Source organism: Mercenaria mercenaria, chromosome 4, assembly GCF_021730395.1.
Source record: "Mercenaria mercenaria strain notata chromosome 4, MADL_Memer_1, whole genome shotgun sequence".
NCBI lineage: Eukaryota > Metazoa > Mollusca > Bivalvia > Venerida > Veneridae > Mercenaria > Mercenaria mercenaria.
In genome coordinates this window covers 88,864,787-88,889,463 of record NC_069364.1, presented here as the reverse complement: position 1 = coordinate 88,889,463, position 24,677 = coordinate 88,864,787, and the positions used below count along the sequence as shown (strand labels likewise).

General features: G+C 34.4%; 2 protein-coding genes across 7 annotated transcripts in view; both read right to left on the bottom strand.

The window, feature by feature from the left end:
* The window catches only part of LOC123552396 (sacsin-like), a 51,062-nt gene extending 49,200 nt beyond the window's left edge, over window positions 1-1,862 (bottom strand). The window contains exon 1 of the mRNA XM_053541910.1: window positions 1,736-1,862. The gene's annotated coding sequence lies outside the window, so the exon portion shown is untranslated. The remainder of the gene's footprint in view (window positions 1-1,735) is intronic.
* Window positions 1,863-9,825: 7,963 nt separating this feature from the next.
* LOC123552393 (uncharacterized) overlaps window positions 9,826-24,677 on the bottom strand; it is a 104,381-nt gene continuing 89,529 nt past the window's right edge. Inside the window, exons 58-67 of one of the 6 annotated variants that reach the window (XM_053541904.1) lie at window positions 24,056-24,182; window positions 22,963-23,004; window positions 22,266-22,361; window positions 20,729-20,783; window positions 20,230-20,477; window positions 17,912-18,415; window positions 16,594-16,653; window positions 13,822-13,905; window positions 12,413-12,585; window positions 9,826-11,651 (exon numbers count right to left, since the gene is read on the bottom strand). In XM_053541904.1, the coding sequence (XP_053397879.1) occupies window positions 11,486-11,651; window positions 12,413-12,585; window positions 13,822-13,905; window positions 16,594-16,653; window positions 17,912-18,415; window positions 20,230-20,477; window positions 20,729-20,783; window positions 22,266-22,361; window positions 22,963-23,004; window positions 24,056-24,182 (1,555 nt within the window). In that variant the 3' untranslated portion in view covers window positions 9,826-11,485. The remainder of the gene's footprint in view (window positions 11,652-12,412; window positions 12,586-13,821; window positions 13,906-16,593; window positions 16,654-17,911; window positions 18,416-20,229; window positions 20,478-20,728; window positions 20,784-22,265; window positions 22,362-22,962; window positions 23,005-24,055; window positions 24,183-24,677) is intronic. The other 5 variants (XM_053541905.1, XM_053541906.1, XM_053541907.1 and 2 more) reach the window with 5 other exon arrangements.

Genomic DNA, 24,677 nt, shown 5'->3' with positions numbered 1-24,677 from the left:
ATACTTCTATAAGTTTCTCTTTGGAGCAAGTAGAATACACATTCATAGGTATTGACAATAGTTACAAGCTAAATCTAATAATTATGGCACCGCATTGAAATGAAATACATGTAATGTGTCCCTTTTCTGTCATATAATATCAAGATATTATATAATACTAGTACATTAAAAGTGTACGTGGCACAGAAAACGGTAAACTCGGAAAGACACGCCGGTGCTATTTTATCCCTTACCGATGTAAATTCACAGAAATCCCGCGCCAATGTCGGTGTAAGGTTCAAACTGTGTCGTCTATTATGGCTTACTATTTGTGTCAAAAGTCTCAAATCGCTCAAGCGATATCATAATACACGTCCGACGTGTATATTTTCACGTTCAGCATACAAATATACACGCTCAGTGTATAAATATACACGGTGAACGTGTATTATACACGCTAACCGTATAAAATACACGCTCAGCGTATGAATTTACACGCTCAACGCGTAAACTTACACGGTAAGGCGTATATTTGTTGGCGCGTTTCCAATATCAAAACTTGAACGGAAGGACCAATTAAAATTGAGTTTACAACGTAACAAAAGATATTATTTTTTCACAGATGCTCTTATTTTTGCAAATATTATTTGGTTAAAACACGTTATAGCATGACTGCGGCATTTTCCTTTGAAGTTTTGTGTTTTCTAAATTCTTGTATCGCCACGATTAGCCGTGCTCTAAATTCCGTTGCACACAGGTATCGCTCACAGTTTTAAGGCACATGTGTTTTTACTAAAACACATTATAGGATTTCCTGATATGTACGTATACTCCAAAAGATCTATGTATGCATAATCCAAACAAATAAATATTATTTTATAAGAACATTTATTTAGATCTACTCAAAACATTTCAAATAAGTACCTATTCAAAACAAAAAACAAAAAAAAAAACACAAAAAAACAACTAGAGTTCAGAAATATACTTCTCCACAAAAATTAGAAATGGCTACCAGCTTTTACATAAAGTAAAAATAATAAAATACAAACAAAGTTGATTGTAAACAAACATACATATCAGTCTCATCTTGAACGTTCTAAAAGTTCACATGCTTTCCACTTGAAAAAAAACTACAGTTCGTGGGCTGAGCGCGAAACTATTGTAACTGTATATAAATAAAGAACAAGATACAATAGTTTCGCGCTCAGCCCTCGAGTTGTCAAAAACGTTTTTCCTGTCCCAACTGCTTTTAAAACTAATAATTAAACTTGATAGTTCAGATGAAACTTTAACATCTATTTTGGAGAATCTTTTCCGTGTTTCAAGTTCGTGCTTATGCAAATTAATATGAAATGTTTCTGAGGGAGGCTCAAAGAGGGAAAATATTTTAGATTTAAGATATTTAAAAAATGTTTAATGTTTTTAATCATGCGATAAATCAGTTAGACAATACACACGCGTATGTTACCGGCGAGTACATCATGCTTGGGAGAATCTTTGGGGACGTAATCTGGCAGCAAACTCGCCTCTCCGGGGCTCGTTTGCTACACAAATTACGTTCCCTGAGATTCCCCCGCGCATGATGATACCAGCCGGTAACACTTGTATGTATAGTCTAACTTACACGAAAACGACTGAACGACATATTTCTTTACTAAACTGTTTCTAGTGTATCAATTTTTCTATATTAATTTATGTAGAATCTATCCAATGTTTTTAAAAAGAGAAAAAAGAGAACGTACATAAATAAACTTACCATATATGAAGTTTGTTGAAGTGAAATGATCAAATGACCTATCAGCCTATCCCTTAACGACATCAACAAACAATATAATTTTCTGAAAATGTGATATCGAAAGTACAAGCTGGCCAATCCCCAAACTCCTACGCAGTGATCTCCCTTGCCGAGATCACTGCGTAGGAGTGCAGTTTATAAAAATAGACATATCTTCGTATTTTTCAAGGTTAGACGTACCTTCGTATTTTTTATTACTTTTCCCCCCAAAATAAATGTTTTAGTGACAGTAATAGAGTCATGTTATTTGTTTCTCACGTATACTTTAGAAAATAAGTGTACAAATTTAACAGGGAAACATGAAACATGATACGCACGTTTTCGGAAAATTTATATCAATACTGCGGTAGCATATATCACGTCGAGTTAGCTAGGTAGCTTGCTTAAAAAATATCCTGATAAAGCGAGGTTTCTGAAAATATTATTTCAATAGTCAAAGGTTTCCTGGAAATGTCATTGCGATAATTTACATTATAATCTCAATACGTTTGCCTAAGTGCTCACAACTGCCATTTATTAACCAGAAAGTTATCTCGGTATTTACAAAATAATCTTGATATTTCGAACTTTGTCTGTCTGGTTTCCTTGATATGATAAGCATGTCTAGAAAAAAATATTGCGATACTGCTTTCGGAAAAACAACTTTGCTGGAAAGTTCAGAATATTATCTCTTAATGCAAACTATCTCTATATATTCAATGTACCCTCGAGATCCAGTTAACTTTCAGAGAGAGAAAATATAACTTCTCTGGTCCCAGTCGGATAAAAAGACTAAAATATCACTACTGATTTAACATGAAAACAGAGATTTGAGTATATATGCAAATGTTGAACCAGCACTAGCCCCACCGATTAAATCAGTAGGGAGAGCTGGGTCGTGAAAAGCTTAAACCAAGATAGCAGTAGTATATAATCAGCACATTGATCTGCAATGACGCATTTGGCACTCATGGGTTTTTTTCCAGAAAGAATCACATTTGGCGACAATTACCGGTCATTGAAACTTAAATTCCAATCAAAATTAGACTACATCTCATAATGCTTCATAAAGGTACCATTTCTAGCATATCATAGTCAGCAATAAGAGACAGCTGTAAAAGCACTGGAAATACAAAGATAAATTGACTATTATTTCTTGGTATCAACTTAAATTACCGCTGCCCTTATTAATATGTGTCATTTTCCTTGGGTTTGAAGTAAATTGTGATACTATTTGAAATTATGTCGTATCAATGAACTACAGCTCTTTCAGCTTCGTTAATGTTGAAGAGTAGCTAAATTAACGGTAATGCTGAAAAATTGCACGATGAACAGTCTAAGTAATGTTGAAAAGAAGCATCACGAACAGTCTTCGGTAGTGAACAATAGTCGCCCGGTAATAGTGAACAAGCATAATGAACAGCGTTCGGTAGTAAACAATAGTCGCCCGGTAATGTTGAACAAGCATAACGAACAGTGTTCGGTAGTAAACAATAGTCGCCCGGTAATGTTGAACAAGCATAACGAACAGTGTTCGGTAGTAAACAATAGTCGCCCGGTAATAGTGAACAAGCATAATGAACAGCACCGTTTATGTTGATTAGTAGCATAATGAATAGTGTAGTGCCCCCACCCCGGTCACTGTACTTTACTTGGGTTTGGGTAGATAAATGTTGAATGTAAACAGACCCAGGGGCAAGGGGACTACAGTCTGGGGACTGAGACCACCAATTACAATACTGTAAGGTTATTCATTTTAGGGATAAGCAATATGTTGACTAAACTAGGGTCTGGTCGCGACCCTATAGGCTGGTAGCGCCTAAGACAAGGCTGGTAGCGCCCAAATATAAACAATGCAAAACAGTTGCATCAAAACAAGGTCATGAGGCATCGTGCCTCACATTACCCTCCCTACTGACAAAATTTCGTCCTCGAAATTGAAAAACTACAGCCTGTGACACAAAGTACAACAATAATAATTACTTTACAACAACAATGATGAGAATCATAATAATTAACAACATGCATTAAATTCAATTAACATGTGTATGCACCCGGTGGTCTACAGACATAGCGATATAATCATGTTCATTTAAGAATATGGTTCCAATCTTTGTACTGCCATTACAAAGTACTTGTTTCAATAACTTTAATACATTTGCACTATAATTGCTTTTAGACAGCAGGTAGAACACACATGCACAGATTGCATTTACAGATTTCCAAATAATTAATTCTCAAATATGTAATCAATTTAATAAAATTTCGTAGATGCTACATTTACGCTCAGCATTTAAGAAAAAAATATTCATATGTACCATTAACAACATTTATATATACTTAAATAATTTATAGTCGACACCTGAATTCGGACCTATAACCAACACTGCATCACATATTTTAGGCAGTACCATACTTGATAATAAAAAAACATTTCGGACAGGTACATGAGAGTTTGCCTGAGCAACAATTAAGCAACAAGTGTCCTTTAAGTAATACAATGTATAACAATAATAACAGAGTTCTTAACAATAAACAACAATTGTGACAGCACTTAATTTATTCCAGGGCTCTGTACTATTCAACAGTTGATCTTGAAATGTACCAAATACTTTAAACAGAATGTTGAAAATTTATCAAATGATTACTTATAACCACTGACTGGCAACAGTGCTAAAAGGCATGACAAAGTTGAAAATCTACTTTCACTTATAAAAGTTCAAATACCAAAGATATACTTATGACTTATTATATCAGAGGTAAACATTACAAAAAAAGAGAAAATTCTACCTTTAATCAACTGTTACTGTACGGATACCAAAATATTACAAAAAAAGAAAATGTGGTAATAATAGCATTTTACGAAAACGACTAGTTTACTATTTAAAGCTTAAAATCTTACTAAAATGTCACAAAAAGTAGCCCAGACCGAAAAATTACACTTAAAATTTTTCTAACAGACAGTATTATTACATAATTATAAAATGAAATCTCTTCACGAAAAGGGGGCCTATGTTTGGATCTTCCTGCAGGGTTGTCGACCACTCCACCTCTGGTGTATCCTCAAGCGGTCCATACAGTACTCCTCAGGGGGTCAGAATTCTTATTGGAACCTTAGAAAAAGCATCTCGGTAACAATTATCAACAGATCACCTTCCAGAGCTCTTGGTTGGTCATCTGTAACTTCACTCTTATTCTTTCCTGTATAACCATTCCGTTCTCTCTCATGCAAACTCTGAATACATTTAAGGTAAGGTTGACTGACAATCCCATACATTCATTTGATTCTTTTTCTGTCTCTATCATTATCATCTTTGACTTGGAATTGAAATGTTTAAGATTGTTGGATTTGCCTCCCTTAGTCCATTTATAAAATTTATAGGATTTAAGGTCGATGGAATGATCTCCCTTGGTCTATCACTTGGTCCTTAGTTCTGTGGTCTAGGTATAGGTGCTATGTATGCCGACAATTCCCTTCCAACATCTCTCTTCCTAGGTAAAAAAGCATTGAAGTCTGCATCAACACGAGTATCACGGGGACCAAGGAGCCGTTCTGTACTGGCCCCTACAGCAACTCGACTCCTCACACCCTGATATCCCGTCAAAGGTTCATCCAGTGGGCCACACCAGAACCACACTTGGTTCTGACCAGAAACTAGTAATCATCTCACCCGGAATCGTACCGGATACATGTGCACTGGGTGTACATGCGCTATAAGTTGACGTACAAAAACTTGGTATAAAAATCTTCATATAAAAAACCACCTTGCAAGGCTTTCCTGACCCCCGGGGCTATGGCTTCTCCGCAGGATATGATGCAGTACTTGCCAGGATGGATAAAACCCTGGTCTTCTGAAACTCGGTCCTACCCTGAGCGCCAGGTCACCTCACCGGAAGGCGTGCCAAATACCACTGGCTGACTGCCGGCTGGTACCAAGTTGTTTTCGTACAAATCACCACCGTCCATTGACTGTAACCTCGACCTTGACGTTGCCTCCGTCTCACGAGCGATTGACAGTATACTGGTGGTGGTAGAAATCTGGGTAGATAAGGTGTATCTGCTTAGGTTTTAAACGTAGGTACTTGGTTGGTAATCATGGTCTATGTCATGCTGTGCTTCAGTGGATGGTATATCACCTGGGTCCATGGTAACTTCCCTAATGGTCTCCATCATGGACTGTAACTAAATTTGTTTTATTTAAACAACACAAAAAAATATATATTTACTTTAACTTTTACTAGTACAGTAAATATAAAATATTTACAGAATTTAAATATTCAAGGTTTCGGCACTTAATTATATCAATAATTAATAGGTACAAAATGTTTTGTATGAATTAATCAAGTTTAACACTGTTCTTTAAAGCTAACTTGGTAACAGTCAGCAATTTAACTGGCTCTAAGGAACTGTTTTTCCACAGCCTGGAAACAGCTGTTTCACATCTAGGTCAGGAATGGTACAGTTACTAGTATTCAATGAAATATATTTGTTACCTAAGCCTGGAAACGGCTTTACGCTATACACTGACTTGGTATCGGTCACAATACAAGCCTGGAGATGGCTACAACATTCAACAGAATGGTTGTCTATATATTTAATAAGCGGCAGGGCACGGTTCTATGAAATGTACCAAGAACAAGGTACACCAAGCTCAACGCGCCAACAAAACAACACAAAAAAAATTCTTACCAAAGTCTGGTAACGACTTTACCAAAGGCAAGGTCTGGTAATGACCCTTACAAAGTCTGGAGGCGACTTTCACAACAAAACAAGTCACTGGTCAGTGGTGGTTATACTAGATTTGTACTAAATTTTTCAACAAAGTCTAAACTACTCCTATCTACCGACTTTTTACTCACCAATGCTTGGAAACAGCCTTAAGTTGCTATCTATTACATTAAACCTGGACTGAAATCTAAATATTATATTAGATTAAACATGTACAATATTTTATAAAAAAGAATAATAAGGCTGTAGTCTCCACAATCAAATCAGCACTGCTAAAGAACGGCTCTGACTTTGGTTAAATCAAGTCCTCGACTCCTCGGTATACTGGGGTGGTTTAACAATTGATACACCATCACTGTAGTAAATATCTAGGTCAAGTTCACAAATGTTACACTCACTTATCCAGGCATTAAATAAGGTCATTGGTTATGCTGATGCGTGGTTCTGTATCCTGCTAAGTGAGAAATATTATGTGCTCGCTGTCAACAACTTCTAAATAATCATTTGTTCATGGTAGCGTTTTCAACAAATCTATGGAGTGTAGAGTTCGTATCACTGGATCCGAAATAAAAAAAACGGATCCCACCGCTGGCTACCAAATTCTGTAGTGCCCCCACCCCGGTCACTGTACTTTACTTGGGTTTGGGTAGATAAATGTTGAATGTAAACAGACCCAGGAGCAAGGAGACTACAGTCTGGGGACTGAGTCCACCAATTACAATACTGTAAGGTTATTCATTTTAGGGATAAGCAATATGTTGACTAAACTAGGGTCTGGTCGCGACCCTATAGGCTGGTAGCGCCTAAGACAAGGCTGGTAGCGCCCAAATATAAAAACAATGCAAAACAGTTGCATCAAAACAAGGTCATGAGGCATCGTGCCTCACAATAGTTTCGGTGGTGAACAGTAGCATTACGAACAGTCTCGGTAATGAAAAGTAGCTCGGTAATGTCGAATAGTAGCAAAATGAACAGTATCGGTACAGTACTGTTGAACAGTAGCATATTAAAAAGAACAGTAGCATAATGAACAGTATCGGTAATGTTGAACTGTAGCATAACGATCAGCCTCGGTACCGAACAGTAGCATAACGAGTGGTCTCGGTAATGTGTTTACAAAAAGCTAACCTTGTTGATATAATGAGAAATGGTACTTTAAAGCTAATGTATGTTTTGTTTTCACTGGTTCAAATAAAATCACATAGTGTTTTTAAGTATAAGTTATCATATTAAATAAACTTTGTATTTACGAGAGAAAGTATACATACCGTATGAAGTTTGTCATCCGGCACAATGAAGCTGCGCCTAATGTGTTACTAAACAAAATAGCTTTCCCAAAATGTGAAACCGAAACTGCGTAACAAAATAGATTTCGGACAACTATTAACCGCAACTGCAAGTCTGGCCTTCCCGATAAAAAATATACTAAAACAAACAGCAACTGATATCAGATGTCCAAAATGATATATCAGTATTGTCAAAGTAGATATTTTGTTGATGTGTTCCATTTATTTCATATCAAATTTCAATAACGTGACTAACGCTTTTGATTTTATATGTTAAAAGTGTTGTTTTTTTTTTTCATAGACAAAATATTCCTTAGTGACACAGAACCGTTTTATAGTTTCTTAATACTGCAATTACTAACTAATAAAAGCATTTTCTAAATTTCTTAAGCTTTAATAAAAGATATCTTAGCTAATAACAATATATCTCATCGTGTTTTCAAGATTAGACATATCTTCATACTTTAATTTTTTTTTTTTGCAGTTTTCTTGACATTTATGGAGATTTTTTTTCTATGCTATATTCTGTTTTCAAGACAGTGTTTGAGTTTCCCCTGGATCGTTAAAGTTATTGAAATGCGATACAAGCGTTTTGGGGAAACTTACGGCAATTGTTATGTTTCTATTGATTAAATGAGCAACGCAATTGTCTTACTGTATATGTATTAATACGATAGAACAAACAAACGTGCACAAAAAAAACCTAAAAACATTTAAGGTCAAACATCGGTCCTGATAACACGTTTAACACTTATGATGTCTCACCGACTTTTTTTTCCACACAAATGTAAATGTTACTAAGTAAATTGAGCTGGACAAACAAAATTTCATAACCTTTCAGTCAATGAATCCAAAAGAGATACAAGAACATGAGAAAATGTACTCAGTCAGTGTCTTTACTTCATATATTAACACGCGCGTTTTCAAACATTTCATCACAACAGTTAAGTAGTTATTTTGCCTGTTCTGTTTGATATAAAAAAATGAATTGATCACACAGGTCAAAATAATCAATAAGCAGATTAACTAACTAATATAATTTATAGAACACTTTGGTTGACTGTCACCATTTCTACTACAGGTTAAAAGTCACTTTCGTTTACGCTGTCACCATGCGTCGCTATAGGGTGTTGCACAATTCATTAACCTTCGTTAACAGATTCTTATCCTTTTTGTTTTTTGTTTGTAAATACTCTGTTCTGTGATTCATAAATAATATTCTTGTACAGCAGGTGGACGAGTATTGCAGTTAGCTGCTACTTAATGTTGTTTTGATTTCAAAATGGCGATATTTATTTAATTCTGACATACCAGCGGACACATTTTCAGTGGTATGTGCGTACATTGATTTTTCAAATGATAAAAATTACAAAGGCTACATAAATTTTCTTCACTTGGCGTTCGGCCTGGCATGTTTAGCTATGTGTTTTTAAAGTTATTGAAGGTACACTGCCAATTCGAAATGTCAAAAAACACATAACCATTTTTGAAAATGCGATTCCTTCACGAAACGAATATAGAGCTAACTAAAGGGATATTCTAAGAGTTTGGTTGAAGATTTTACAATCAATGTTGTAATTGCAAATTTATCTATGCAAGTTCTTATGCCTTCCCTTGCAAAAATATTCTGGTACAAGCCATATTTTGTCGTTTTATGTTTATGGCGACATGCGGTCCTCTACTGAAATCATACAACATTGCAGACCAAAATACTTTTTACAAAATCCCTGATATTTTACTTCGGTAACAAAATATATACCTTTGAACCAGGCTTTTGTCAGTGCGTTTAAATGAACACGAAAACATAAAAGGGCTTATTTTTAACTAGCCTTTTTCTGTCATTTGAAAAACAGTAGTAACAACTGAATACGTCGAGAAAGACTAGTGTGATATTGTTGACAAGTCTTATTCTCTGTTGTAAATTCATTTTAGGGCGATTTAAAGCTTTTGCAAAACTGGTGATCATGAATGGACTGGAGTGTGCTGGGGCAGGTACAGGGTATACTATATATTAGAAAATGAAAAAAGACATATCTGTAATAAACGACAACAGTATGAATGGTTTATCAATATATTTTGCTTGTAAAACATAATGTATAAAACTTATATATTTGCACTTCAGTTAAATAATGTTCACAAAAATATATTTCTAGAAACAACAAATAGTAAATATCATTAAGGTTATCAAAACAACAGAATTTTAAACAGCTGAGAATCTGTACAAGAAAAGTGTCAGCAGAAAAAACCTTTGTTTACTAAACATCAATAGGAATGGATCGGTAATGACATGCGGCAGTTTTCGTTCGATTATGTATTCTACTACTCCGGTTGCTAAAGCAGTTCATACAAACAACTAGCCGGAGAATGCCGGAATCGCATTTGAAGAAAACGAAATCGCACGGAAATTGCCGAATGGCATTAGGGGTCCACTACCTTAAAAGGACGACTTGGTCCACATTTCTTTTTAACCAATCATTTGCATTTCTCATAATCTTACGTTACATACTCTCTATTTAGATCAATAAGATTTTTTCCTTGAATTTTACACTTCACTGAATATACGTAAACATTGATAAATGGTAAACAGTGAAATATGAAACTTTAAAGAACATAGTTATGTTTCTATACATAGTACGTTCCGAGTACATACACATATAATAAAAGTCTCCGTACATACACATATAATAAAAGTGAGACTTATGTCCCTTAAGAACAATCGTCCGAGACAAGCTACAAAATTATGTATACAGTCATATTGTAATGCTTAGCATTGCTTATTGCAAATTGTTCAAGTATTGCTAACTGCAGCATAGTCAGGAGCAATATAGGTCAGGTATTGCTTATTGCAACCTCGTCTGGAAATAATCATGGCGAACTCGGAAGTGGCAGTTTTCTGACAATAAATGCCATTTTGTAATACATTATTAACACATTTACTGTTCATAATATAGACAATTTACTTCTTTAAATTATATCAATATTACATATATGAAGATGTTGATAAAGGTAGACGGAATTATATTCATTCTAACATTTTCGATACTTTGTAAGATCAATAAATCGCAAGCATATTGAAAAATAACATTACATAATTTTTTTAGCCAATATTCAAATCAGAAAACGTGTTTGTATCTCAAAACATCCATAGAATCATTTCTGTTTAAACAAATATATAAATTTACTTCTTTCACATTTCAATATTCTGAGTAAAAGCGTCGTTTTTCTCTGATTTGACCGGGGCAATGTTGGCTTTAATCCATGACCCTTTTAAGATTACGACAAAAATCACGACATTCTCTGGGTCTAACACATGGAATTGACATATTTCATTGTTCTATAGTAAATACCCAAATCGTTTATGAAAGAAATGAGCATTTTTATCTCATTGTCAAAGTAATTTTCTGACAATATCGTTATTCCTGCAATCAATTTATGACTGACCTCCATAATTATCGCCGATATTTATATTCACATTGTAAACGTATGTACACTGGACCAATCCTAGATCAGTTTCTCGGAAACAATATCGAACCAAAATAACGTCAATTTTGCAAAACTAATATCTGATCTATATTGAAAACCATATTGGTCTAACATCGGCGAATAATTCTTGCTGGACAAGTTAAAACGACCGAAATGTCTTCAGCTGATATATAGCAAAATTCATTTCCTGGATCGAAGTTTATGGCTGAGCTTTAAATAACTGGTGTTCTACTTTCACCAGTAATCTCTTCTATAAGGATCTCTTAAATAAGGGTCATAATCCCTAGGGTCTCTGCGATCCCTTGGATCTCTGGCATAGCCATACTGGTCCCAATGCTGTTGTTGTACTGCGGGACGTCCTGTCTGATATCCACCGTATCCTGGCGCCTGTGCGTATGGGCTGAAAGCGCAAAGGTTATTCTTTAGTATTATGATGCTTTACATTTTATAGGTAAATAAGAGGAGTACTGTAACAATTCAGTTCAATTTGAACTGGATGAAATCTTGGCCAAGTTCAATATAAACTGAATTAAGTACTGCTTGTATCAATTGGCTATATCCAAGCAAATTTTACCATAGCAGCATGTTTTTTCCAAATTTTCCAACGACTCTTCTTAGAGCATAAATTATGCATTTCAGTCATACCATTTACTAAAATTGTGAGGAAAGGGAAGGGGTCGGATGTTTCAATCTCTCTCTCTCTCTCTCTCTCTCTCCCTCTCTCTCTCTCTCTCTCTCTCTCACTCACTCCATATTGTTGTTAAAAAATTAGGCTAAAAACACATGGCTTCCATTTACTTCAGACTTTTGTATTTTTCTGCGATCCCAAACAGAAATTCGTTAAAAAAAAAGAGTCGCTATCTTATAAGTATAAGCTCTTTGGTGTGTGACGTTGATGGGGCATTCGAATTAACCAAACAAATGGCTGAAATGGCCAACCATATATAAAGTATCTTTGTAAACGCGTTGAAGTAAGAGTCTAATTTTCATTATCATTGATTATCCAGCAAATATTTACAGACTTTTCTTTTCCTCCATCAACCAGGCACAATGCGATCAACGTTTTAAGTCTGTCTATCTATGCTATACATCAGCTGCGTCTAATCTAAGTAAATGAATCAAAACCTTATAATAATTTTGTTAAAAGATTTAATCACTTACCTGTATCCGATGGGTTGCATATTCATATTTTCAAGACTTGCGTGTCGTGATGTACCCCCAAGGTATGTACTATCGTAAGAGTATTCATACGCCTTTGAACGATCTTTTAAAGACGATTTCTTCTTGTCCTTTTTCTTTAATGAGCTATCCGAATGCTTCTTCGCCTCTTTCTGCTGCAAAAGAAATTGAACTTTTATACAAGATAGAATTAGCTGTTTAAAAGAAGTGTCACTTATTCTAATTACTCTTGCTGAAAATGCCACTAATTCGTTTAATCATATTGCAACGCTGTCCAAACGAGTACTCTATATAAATTTATATTCATGGTCTTTAATGTATATGAAAGAATATAAAATTCCGTGCCATAGGATAGAAATATATTGGAACAATTATAGAAGTGACAAATGTATGAAACTATGTGTGGATGGAACTCATTTTGCTATTAATCCATATATAAATCAGCCTTAATTTCAGTTAAATATACCAGTTCTGTTGTCTAAACAGAAGTTATTTTTACCATTTGCAAATCTTCAGTTAAATGTTTTTAAAAAGTTTAACTATTATCCACAGTAATCACATTTAAAGATAACCAAATAGCGTATTATTTTGAACTTTGTACTCAATTTCTCTGAAGAAACAAATATTACTCAAATTCAGAAATGAATTGATTCAGATTTTTAACATAAGAAATACTATCTTTATTATACAACAGTGTATAAGTTAATGGCCTCAAATATATAGTGTTTTTCAGACTACAAATTTCAAATTGTATTAACCATTTTACTATTCATGAAATCTCAAATGTTTTAAAAATAAGTCTAAAAGGAATTCATATAAATACAGATGAGAGATATAAAGAAGTGTATAACGAAAGAGCAATACATGATTACTTTGCAAAAATTACAATAAAGCTGATTATGTAGAAACTAAAAGAATCATTAAAAAATATTCTGTAGTAAAGGTCAAACAAGAGAATTTCCCATCAATAAATGTCGTCCACAGATGGTAGGAGGAAAATTTGTAGACCCTTGTATTTAGTGGAATTTCAAAAACAGTTCGGTTCCTTCCACAACCAATAAAATGCAAAGCGAATGCTGCAATAACGTTGATAGTGCATGCTATTTTATGCAACCAAATAGACAGATAGACAGAAAAGTATACAGTATTGCATTACATTTTTGATTATTTAACATTGTGTTTGCTATGGCAACAAAGAGTTATGCTATTACTTTACAACTGTCCAAAGTTATGTATGCCCTTATTATGTAGGGATCGTTTATTCCGAACGATTGTCTTGTTTCATTAGCGACCAGTCCGCAACACAACTAAGGATTTCTACTAACAGTATGAGATATCTCCATTTCACCGACACCTCTTGAATTATTTGGTGGCTGAAATGGTGAACTTACCTGTCGTTTTTTCCCCTGATAAAACTCGAACTTTTCTGGTAAAGCCGTATTTATAGATGTTACATTTTGGGCGGAAGACCCACTCTGAAAAAGCAGCAACACACACAATACTAAAAAAGCTTACTAGCGCCATCTACTATAGACATAAACAGACATGAAATAGCTAATACATGCATGTCATTATATTCTGAATTATCAAAAGACAAAACGTACATTTTACGAATCCATAACTGTGGAAGGTGAATTAGACATAAAGTCAGTCTGAATTAGTTATTTTGTAGATTCATCTAGATAGAATGTACTTATAAATCAGACACAGAAGTATGTTGAAGAGGTGAGTTAAAAATGAGACATAAATACGTCTAGATGAATTGCACTGAAAATAGAACATACGCATAGATTCATTTGGAGGAAGTGAATTTTGAATTCAAGGTAGATATTTTGGACTGCGTAAACATTGGAACAAGACATAAAAATGTCAAACACACGACTGTAGTCAAGATCTAAATATAAAATATATACTGACGTTAAAACCTACAAGATATAATTCAAGCAATTTCTTTTACACATTGCAAATTCAGATTTTTTCTCTACGAATCTGGAGACAGATAAAGCCGAACAATCCTTTTAACAATGCAATTTCAGATTAATTTGCTCCTGGTTAAGGTTTCCCGCACAAGGCCATAAGGAAATATCATCCGTGAATACGTTTTGAAACAAGTGTTTACACTATTTATATGGACATACCCAAGATTCAACTACAATATCATTATGAGTAAAATCTGTACAGATAACAATTCAGTCTGATAGGTTTCAAAATATGAAACAGTTAAGTTAAAGTGTAAGTGTATGCGTGCACCTGTTAGAGAATAGTTCCCAGTACGTTTACTATATTTCAACAGTTATTATGCAAACTACTGATGTTTTCTATTTGATTTTTGTCATCCTTTATCACACATTGTTAGGTGAAACGTAAGAAATCATGTTACTTGTTTGACGTGTTACATATCAAGTTTCAATACCCAAAATTTATTTAAGTAAAAAAGTAAAAAGTAATTCAGTTTTAAGCGTTACAAATTGTTCGAAAAAAATATAGAAAAATCACCTTACAGTCTGATTTCTGACATTATAAATAGACATAATTCCCACAGTGGGGGAGGAGGTCTTTTAACCATACCCCATCAGCATGTTTCCAATGTTTCGTCATCACCGGACCTTTATGAACGCATACTTTGACAATTTTTGATATGTTCTATATAAATAGAGTGTTATGCCTTTTATGACTTCAAGTTTTTTTTGCTTCCTAGACAACAAGGCACCTTAAAGACAGCTAATCCCCCGCCATGCTATGGATATGTGAAAGGTGAAAACCTTTGATTTTAGCTGTGACCTTGACCTGAACTGACATGGCTGATCATAAAATTCTGCACAACAGTCTTGATGAGGTATCAATTGACCCAAGTTTCATGAAACTACCTTCAAAGGGTTAGAGATACAGATTGAAACCTTTGACCTTTCATTGTTGTGACCTTGACCTTGTTAGGTGACAAGGTGAACTCATGAGTTTTGATGAGGTTAAACAATTTGACCCAAGTTTGATGAAAATCTTCAAGGTTTAGAGATTACAATGTGAAAAATATAGAAGCCAAACTCGACCCTTAGTTGTGACCTTGACCTTGAGCTGGCATGGTGACTCATTTAAATTTCTGCACAATCGTTTTGATGAAGTAATCAATTTACCAAGTTTTATAAAAATTCCTTCAATTGTGGTTTGGAGATACAGAGGGACACGAAATGGAAGGCTCAAACCTTTGATAAGTTGTGACCTTGACCTTGAACGGCATGACTGACTCATGTTCTGCACATCGTCTAGATGAGGTGATCATTTGACCCAAGTTTGATGAAAATTCCTTCAAGGGTTTAGGAGATATAGACGGACACAAATGGAAGGCTCAAAACCTTTGACCTTGAGTTGTGACCTTGACTTGAGCCGACATGGCTGACCATGGGTTCTGCACATCGTCTTGATGAGGTGATCATTTGACCCAAGTTTCATGAAAATCCTTCAAGGAGTTTAGAAGATATAGAGCGGACACAAAATGGAAGGCTCAAAACCTTTGACTCTAAGTTGTGACCTTGACCTTGAGCCGGCATGGCTGACTCATGGGTTCTGCACATCGTCTTGAAGAGGTGATCATTTGACCCAAGTTTTATAAAATTCCTTCAAGGGGTTTATGAGATAGAGAGCGGACACAAAATGGCAGGCTCAAACCTTTGACCTTGAGTTGTGACCTTGACCTTGAACCGACAAGGCTGACTCATGGGTTCTGCACATCGTCTTGATGAGGTGATCATTTGAACCAAGTTTCATGAAAATCCTTCAAGGGGTTTAGGAGATATGGACCGGACACGATTTTGTTACGGACGGAAGGACGGAAAGACGGAAGGACGGAAGGACGCAGACCATTCCTATAATCCCTCCGCCACGGCGGGGGATTAAAAAGCCGTATGAATCCGGGCAATGTAGAACGATACCCATACATTACAGATATGTCAAATAATGTGCATAACGGTCACTCCTATGCCTAAAAGGCCACATCCGGCTGATCTATTGCATTAATGTGTTTACAGCCAAAGTTCTAAGGAATTGCACTTTGTCATTTTCTTTGAAAATTTAGTTGTCACGTTTTCCTACTTATTGACATCTTTATCGAGTTGTTAGAATGATTTTATCACACACTGCAAACACTTCACACGGACAAACAAACATACCAAATGTCTATAAGGCCTATATACTCTGTTCATCCGAATATGCCTTTCATATATTCTAGCCTGTTAAAACAGCAATATATCTCTACAACAAGCACACGGTATAAGCAGGCAAGAAATAAACAGATGCGTTTACAATTGCAGAGTAATCATAAAATTATGACTCCCTTAAGTTGACTATTTTAAACAAACATATAAAACAAAGAGAGGAAAGAAAAGCAAACACATACTCATGAAAGTTTTTCTAAAGTCATTTCCATGTAACATAATTGTAATAACGATATTAAACTGATGTTAGACGGTGCTCAAGACCAAAAGGTTATATTCTAAACCAACTTACTTTTCATAACCTTGAGATGGAGACTTTATACAGAAACATTTGTATCAAAGAGAACACGTCAGAAAAAAACTTTTTTCCAATAAAATATTCATATCAATGCAGCCGGAGTCTCTTAGTTAATTGATTAAATTTGAAAAATTTAAATATTAAGAAATATCTACATTGTATTTGCCAAGTCTATTTGTATATAAACAGAGACAGAAATAGAAAAGGAGATCGAATACGATATGCATACGTTACATACTATATATAGCTACATATAGCATTTTAAAGACAGTATTGTATGGTTTACATTAGAATCGTTGGAAGATAAATAATCCGTGTTTTAAACTTGTGAAGTAATATAAATATTACGGTAGTTCTGCACGTCTGATAAACCGAAAGTAATGGCGTAAATTTTTCTGGATAACGTATAATAAATCTGGATTTGGCGTAAGGAAATGCCGCGATTTTTATTTTATGCATTAATGGCACCCGTGAGTACATTTATTTAAAATGGCAACGTTATTATCGTTCTAAAGTTACACGATGTTATGAAACAGTTGACACGTTAAATAATTTCAAATAATTTTGTCTTAAAATTAGCTTGAAATGTACGGATCTCTTCAGGCATTGGTAAATATCTCAAAAACGGACCTTTACATTATATATCGCCATATCATATGTCGTATGTTAATTAACGACTTTGGGAAGTTTCATTAAATCCACATTGTAGATCAATTTCTATTCGCTAAAACGTTATCAATATTGTGATTTCCCCATAGACTCCCATTTCGAAAACTTGTGTGAAGTCCAAATACTTCAAATATCAAACTTTTTATTTGCCAAATTTTAGAAGTATATTCTAAAGTTTTGAAAAATGAGCATGCAGAAGTGCCTTAACTAAATGAAATATCGCCTATGTTTTATTCAGCTTTACAGTTACATGCATCTAGAAAAGTGGTAAAGCAGTTCTGTATTTCAGAGTTATATTATTTTTACCTCGTAGTCATCGTCAGTTCTGCTTGATCGGTCTGACCTAGGCTGCTGTCCTCTTCTCTCCTGTGAACCAGCTCGACGTTTATCAACTGGTGCAGTATAACCCTCATTAGTGTACCCTATTCTTATAACACCCCTCTCTTGATATCTGTCTCTTTCTCGTCGCTCCCGTTCCCGTTTTTCACGTTCTAATTTTTCACGTTCTTCATTTTCTCTTTCCATACGTTCGCGTTCTATTCTTTCTTTTTCCATCCTGTCATGTTTTTCTTTTTCTATCTTTTTCTGTCTTTCTCGTTCTCTCTCACGTTCTCTTTCACGTTCCTTCTCCCTCTTTTTCTCCTTTTCCCTCTCTCTACTTCTATCAGTTCCTACACCGGTACCCTGTAATAACTTTTCATATCCGGGTGGCTTCTCGATTCCCGTTGAAGTTTGAGAACCAGTCTGATTTGGGTCTACATAATCGTAACGGTGGCTAGATGCCATTGACGATCGTATAACTGGTGTTTCCTACAACAAACAAGTACAACGAAATGAATTCGTATCAATTCGAATCTGTATTAACTGTCATCTTGTGAATACACAATGAACAATAAAATTGATAAATTGACCACTGACTACCGTAACATACCTGCTATTCTACGTTGATAAATAAACATAATTAAATAATTCTGAAACTTTTTCCAGATTTTCAAGCTTAACATAACTAGAGTTATAAGAGGCAGCTATTGAACAAAATACTGTATTTGTAATTCGAATTATATTAAACAAAAAAATTAAAACACAAGCAAAAATACACGAACTATTTCCTTTACATGATGATTTTACTTATAAAAATTTCAGTTCAACTTTTTGTTGTCTGTTTCGGAAAGAAAACAAACATTGATCTTCATTCTGATGTAAAGAAAAGGAAAACAGTCTGGTATACTTTATTTCTGCTTTATACCTGCCACTTGATTTATTTTGTTGATGTTAAAGTCATAGTTTTGAAAGAAAAAAAGTACATTTTTTCTGTGCAGCAAATTGGGAAACATATACATTTACTCTTCAAGGTTTATCTTAGAGTTAATGCGAATAATCGGGTTTTAAAGGCGCTTACAGAACGGCATGAAATAGACTTAACTAGAAAGTCAATGTATGAAACTACTTCTGAAGGCCTTTGAATAAAATTTATGCTTCAAATATGAAAGAATCTTTGAGTAAGGCGAGTATTTGAGGGTAAAACCACAATAGAAAATTTCGATAGTGATATATAGACTATATGGTGTTTGAAAAAATGATTACATCATGTGATGAAACGTGAAATGCTAAATGTTTTTTTTATTATCTAAAACATGTGTGATTCAAATCCCCACCACACCTGTACACTCCACATAAAGCAAGTTAAAATCCTCATACCCTGGACAGAAACAAACTAGAGCTATTTATTGAACTCCTGACGGTTTGCAATTTCATAATCAATTTCATTTTGAGCTACAATAAAAATTAAAAACTTGCTCAACCTTTGTAAGAATAGTTGATGCACTCCTCATATTCATTGATGTAATCAGTACTTTTTCTAATTTTATTTTCTTGGTCATGATCGATACAGATTCCATAAAACGGAAAATAACTCCTTTCTAATTACACAGGATGAAGTGATGATGACGTCCGGTTCTTACTTGCTGTTAAAGTATTAGGTTTATAAAATATTATAAACGCTACAACAACAAACATATGTGAAAGGGTCAAAGGAGAATCACTGGAGTATACATGATACAAGTGACCACTTCATACAGTAAGATAGGTGGTACTGTCAATATATCTTGCTGATCTATATTTTAATCTGTTTTAAAATTAAAAGAGAAAACACTGGAGTGGAGTATACATGATACTAGCGACCACTTCATACAGGAAGATAAGTGGGTACTTGCTGTTCTATATTTAAATCTGTTGCAAAATTAATGTAACAGAAGTTAAAACAAATAACATCAGTACCAGATCCCATCTAAAAATGCACTCAAACTATGTAATGCATTACCGAAAATCGAACAGTTCTCGGGATTGGATAGAAGCTAATCTCGTCCTAAAATTTCAACATATTCATGGGAAAAGTAGTGAAATAAATTATTTAAAATGAAAGTTTTTGTGAAATTACTAAAAGGTACACTATTAGAAGGAAGGAAAATTATCCTATATAATATTCAATTTTTTACTGTCGGCGCTTTATTTAAACAGAATTCACCACAAGGAAAGAATGGTAAGATAATTAAAGTCAACGAAAAACTTGGTAAGCACCGCTTTTAACTTTATATAAATTTAATACATATCAAAATCTTTCTTACATTGATCTTGTCGTCCTCGGTACGATTGTCTGTTTGTAGAATCGAGGAGATACCAGCCGTACCTCCCATAACTTCTGATTCCCTTATGATATTTGATATCTTTACATCATCTAAATCAACTGCCTTACTACTTTTGTCAACTTCTACTTTATTGTTGGCTTCTAAGTTATCATTCAAATTAGCAGTTTTCTTATTTTTGCCAACAAGTTCTTTCATCTGGCGGTCGGCTTCCAGGAAAGGATTAGAAGCTAGAAGAGAAATAATGAAACAGTATTTTTTCAGTTCCATGGTATACGAATACAGATCAGAAAAAAAAACGGCAAAAAAATAAACAATTAAATATACAACGTTTGACTGCTTGATTTGTTTTATCATTATATTGACAAAGTATGGAATACGAATATTATGAACACTTCATAAGACTTTAAATCAAGGTTATATTAAATTACACCTTTTGATATCTTGAAAACTTATTATAGTATTCAAACTTTCCACTTACATCCGCCGTTAACGTCGTTGTTTTGTAGCAATTTATTGTCATTCGATACAAACGCCTGAAATCATAAATGTCGGTTAGGTTATCAAGAAAAATGCTACTACATCAATCCCTGAGACACATTTCTGAGATACACTATGTTCTAGTTATATTATCATCATATACCACAACTCTGTTACTTGTTTTTACAAAACAATCCAATGTTTGAAACAACACAATCCATACAGCTCAATATACAGCTTCCGTAAACATATCAAGAGGTATAGTTTGTCTTGAAATATTCTGTCCTCAAAGTCTTAGAAACCACACTATTACTTACATCTAACAAATATTTTTTTCAAGAAACTTTTTATTGTAGAAGACAACAGACGCAGTGTCAAGTAATAACCGACGTTTTTCCATAAAATATACTTTAGCCACTAAGGACATTTGACAATTAGCCCAAGTTAGGCGAAATAATCATACGTGTATCTAAGCTTTTTTTGACACAATTCCATCCGTTTTCTTGTCGTCTTTAATACACCAAGATTTCTTAATTATTATCAAGAACAACACATTATTTAAGACATTACCGACTGCGGCATATATGCATGATTCTCTTATGCTATTAAATTTTTATACGACAAAATATGTTTATTCTAAATAACACTTGCTAACGGTGACCTATCGATCTACTTGTAGTGACCAAACATTTTACCCACTATCTTACATACAAGACAAATTAAAATAGAGAAGCGTGTTTTAATTAATTTTAATGGCGTAAAAAACCTCCCCGTACATTTAGTCACAGCTGCTGTATTTCAATATTTTCAGATCGTTCAGCACGACTTTTATGTTGTGTTATTGGTATTGTTTAGTTTTTCAGCTGGAACATTTTGGCTTGTGTGGTGCCAATACTCAACTTTCATAGCTTTGAGTACCGCATAATCACCCCTTGTATGTGGTGCCTGCTTTTTCATTTTGACTTTTGACAGTTCCTGTGATACGCAGACTCCGTAACCTCAGATCCCCTTCCTAAGTTCCAGTTTGTTTAGTTCTGCCCATTGTTTTCTCGTTTAGGGAAAGCCCATTTTTTATTAACTGGGTACTATATACCGCTTTTCATGGAATTAAAGAGTAGTGTATCATTGAAGGTTCTACGTGTACGGCCATATGAAAACATCTGCAGGTGGGTGTCTCTGAATTGTTTTCAGTACTTGTTATATGTGTAAATGTTGAGTTCTGCTCAACCTGGAGATAGAGGGGGTGGACGGTAGCGTGCATCTCCACAACCGTCCATGAACAAGCTCAATCAAACTGAACCTGCAACATTTTCATTTTGTCGTGTTAAGCGACCTGTGGAGTTTCCACTTTTTCTATCTGATTAATTTTAACACTTTTAACATTTAAGAACATTGTCTTGGCCTAATATATGGCATTGTTAATTTGTAACTAGATACTTGTATTTCTCAGTTTTCTATGCAAATCATTTATAATTATCATTCTGCCATGGGTCTTTAAATTCTAAAATGATATTTATATAGTTCTTCACGATACTTACAGTAGAGCCAGTTGTAGAGTGCTGATTTTTCAAACTATTTTCTATAGATTGTAAACTCTTCTTTCTATCACTGCGTTGCTTCAATGCTTGTCTTAGCTGCAAATCAATGAATTAGAAAGAACTATTTTTGCTAACCTGCATCGGCTGTAGGCACATAATTTTGTTTTACCTTCCACCAGATTCTAGCCCTTTCATTGGTTGAGTAGTGTCACGTGGTTGCCCTCTATATTTCTATAGAGGGTCAGTTGGTGACCCTACATGAGAATTGTAATTCAAAATGGCGGAAATTTGCATTTTAATATGCAAAATATTTCTTCTTTAATTTATAATGATTTAACGTTTCAGTTTTTAGGTTGACTACTCAATGAATAAGGGAGATATCCTACTTGCCCGGGAGAAGTAATTAAGTGGTCGGTGTATAAAATGCAAATTGCAGTCGCACCAATGTTTTGAATATATAACAATGACAAAGGCTTGTCATAGAATGTAAAATGGCTTGTCGCTACCAAAGTGCGTACTTTATGATAATATTAAACTAGTGAAAATGTACGATTACCATAGGCATCTAAATATCTAATCTAGTGCCGTAAATGAAAAATGAGAACGACCAGAACAAGATAATCAAGCAGTTTTAGATATGTAATGGATATTTACTTCATAAAATACATATGCATATGTATATGAAAGTTGCACATACCTGCTTGTTGAAGATACAATGGAAAAGGAATATGAGAAATCCCTGAAAAACATAAGGCACATGTTATATACACTGACCACATAATGTAAATATATATCACATATTCTGGCACAAAATGTAACTGAATCTAATTCATACCATTATATCAACTGCAATGATAATAGGAAAAACTACAATGACTAGAGCTGCTTTTGAGAAAAGCGCATGTCTCCATCAACTGCCTAATCATCTGAATAGAAGTATAAGATCGGATGAGAAATGTTCGAGCGTAAACCCTACTCCCTATATATTCTTAATTCCCAATCAGACTTTCAGTGCTTTGATTATCAAAAACAACACAATCAGACTTTCAGTGCTTTGATACAACACAATACGACTTTCAGTGCTTTGATTATCAAAAACAATGTTTCAAGGGCAATGCTTCCAAAGTGCCTAGGCCGATTTGGCTAGTTATCGAAAATGGCGGAGGACTTATTAGCAAACACATTTTGTTCAAGTTTGGTGAAGATCGGATGAGAAATGTTCGACTTAGAGTGCAAACAAGATTTGTGACAGACGGACGGACGGGCAGACAGACAGGCAGGAGTAAATCAATACCTCTCCCACCACACAGTGGTGTGGGAGATATAATAATGGGGAAAACTATTGAATTATGGTTGTAGAAGTAGATTAATTCTCATCAAGAACTAAAGACATCAATAGTGATCCTCAGCCCCTGATGCAAACGTTGTTTATGCAGGTCAATATTTGATTAGTTTATAAATGTTCTATATAGTATGCATATCGGTGAACTGAAATCATAAAAGTTGATCTTAATTGTGCGGCATGATTGTCTAAACAAAACTGAACATGTTTGCTTTGATTGTAGAATCTGTAAGAAGATCCTTCCAACAAAACGAAAATATTTTATAGTATGCAAACTATTACATAATGCAAACATATACCATACCTGTAAAGTATTACATACTGCAAGCATATACCATACATGTAAACTATTACATGCTGCAAACATATACCATACCTGTAAACTATTACATAATACAAACATGTAACATACCTGTAAACTATTACATATTGCAAATATATACCATACCTGTAAACTATTACATATTGCAAATATATACTGGAAGGCAACTAAGTCTTCGTTGACAGAGAAGACACCAAACACCCACGTGAGGCCAAGTATTGGCAGGAGAACACATAAACTACGAACACCAGTTCTGAAACGAATGATGAAGACAATATGTCAAGTCTTTAATTTTGAAAAGCCATTTATGGTCCGTGAACAATGCATATAAATGCATAGGATAGAAAAAGTAAGGCGTGGAATATAATTATTACATCAAACAATGTAGCAGTAGTGGGAGAGAGAAAGTCCTACATGAGCTGACATGTGTAAACACGGATGTAGAAAAATAGTGTTGCATTTTTTCTTTCAATGTTTCTTAAGTATTCAAACATTCCATGAGAAGCTAAAATAAGGTAAAATAACAGTTGATAATTTCCAAAGATTAATATACATGCAAATATATTAATAATGAACTGTGAAATTATGACTGATTGATCTAATTTCATTTCCTTTCAAGGTCAAATTTGTTTCAATCATTTTGACAAAAACAGAAGTAAGCTCCAGTCACACTGCCTGGTATCAAGGTGAAACACATAATTTCTGATTTTCTCATCCCTATGCCTTTTTTTGAAATACGTTTTTAAAA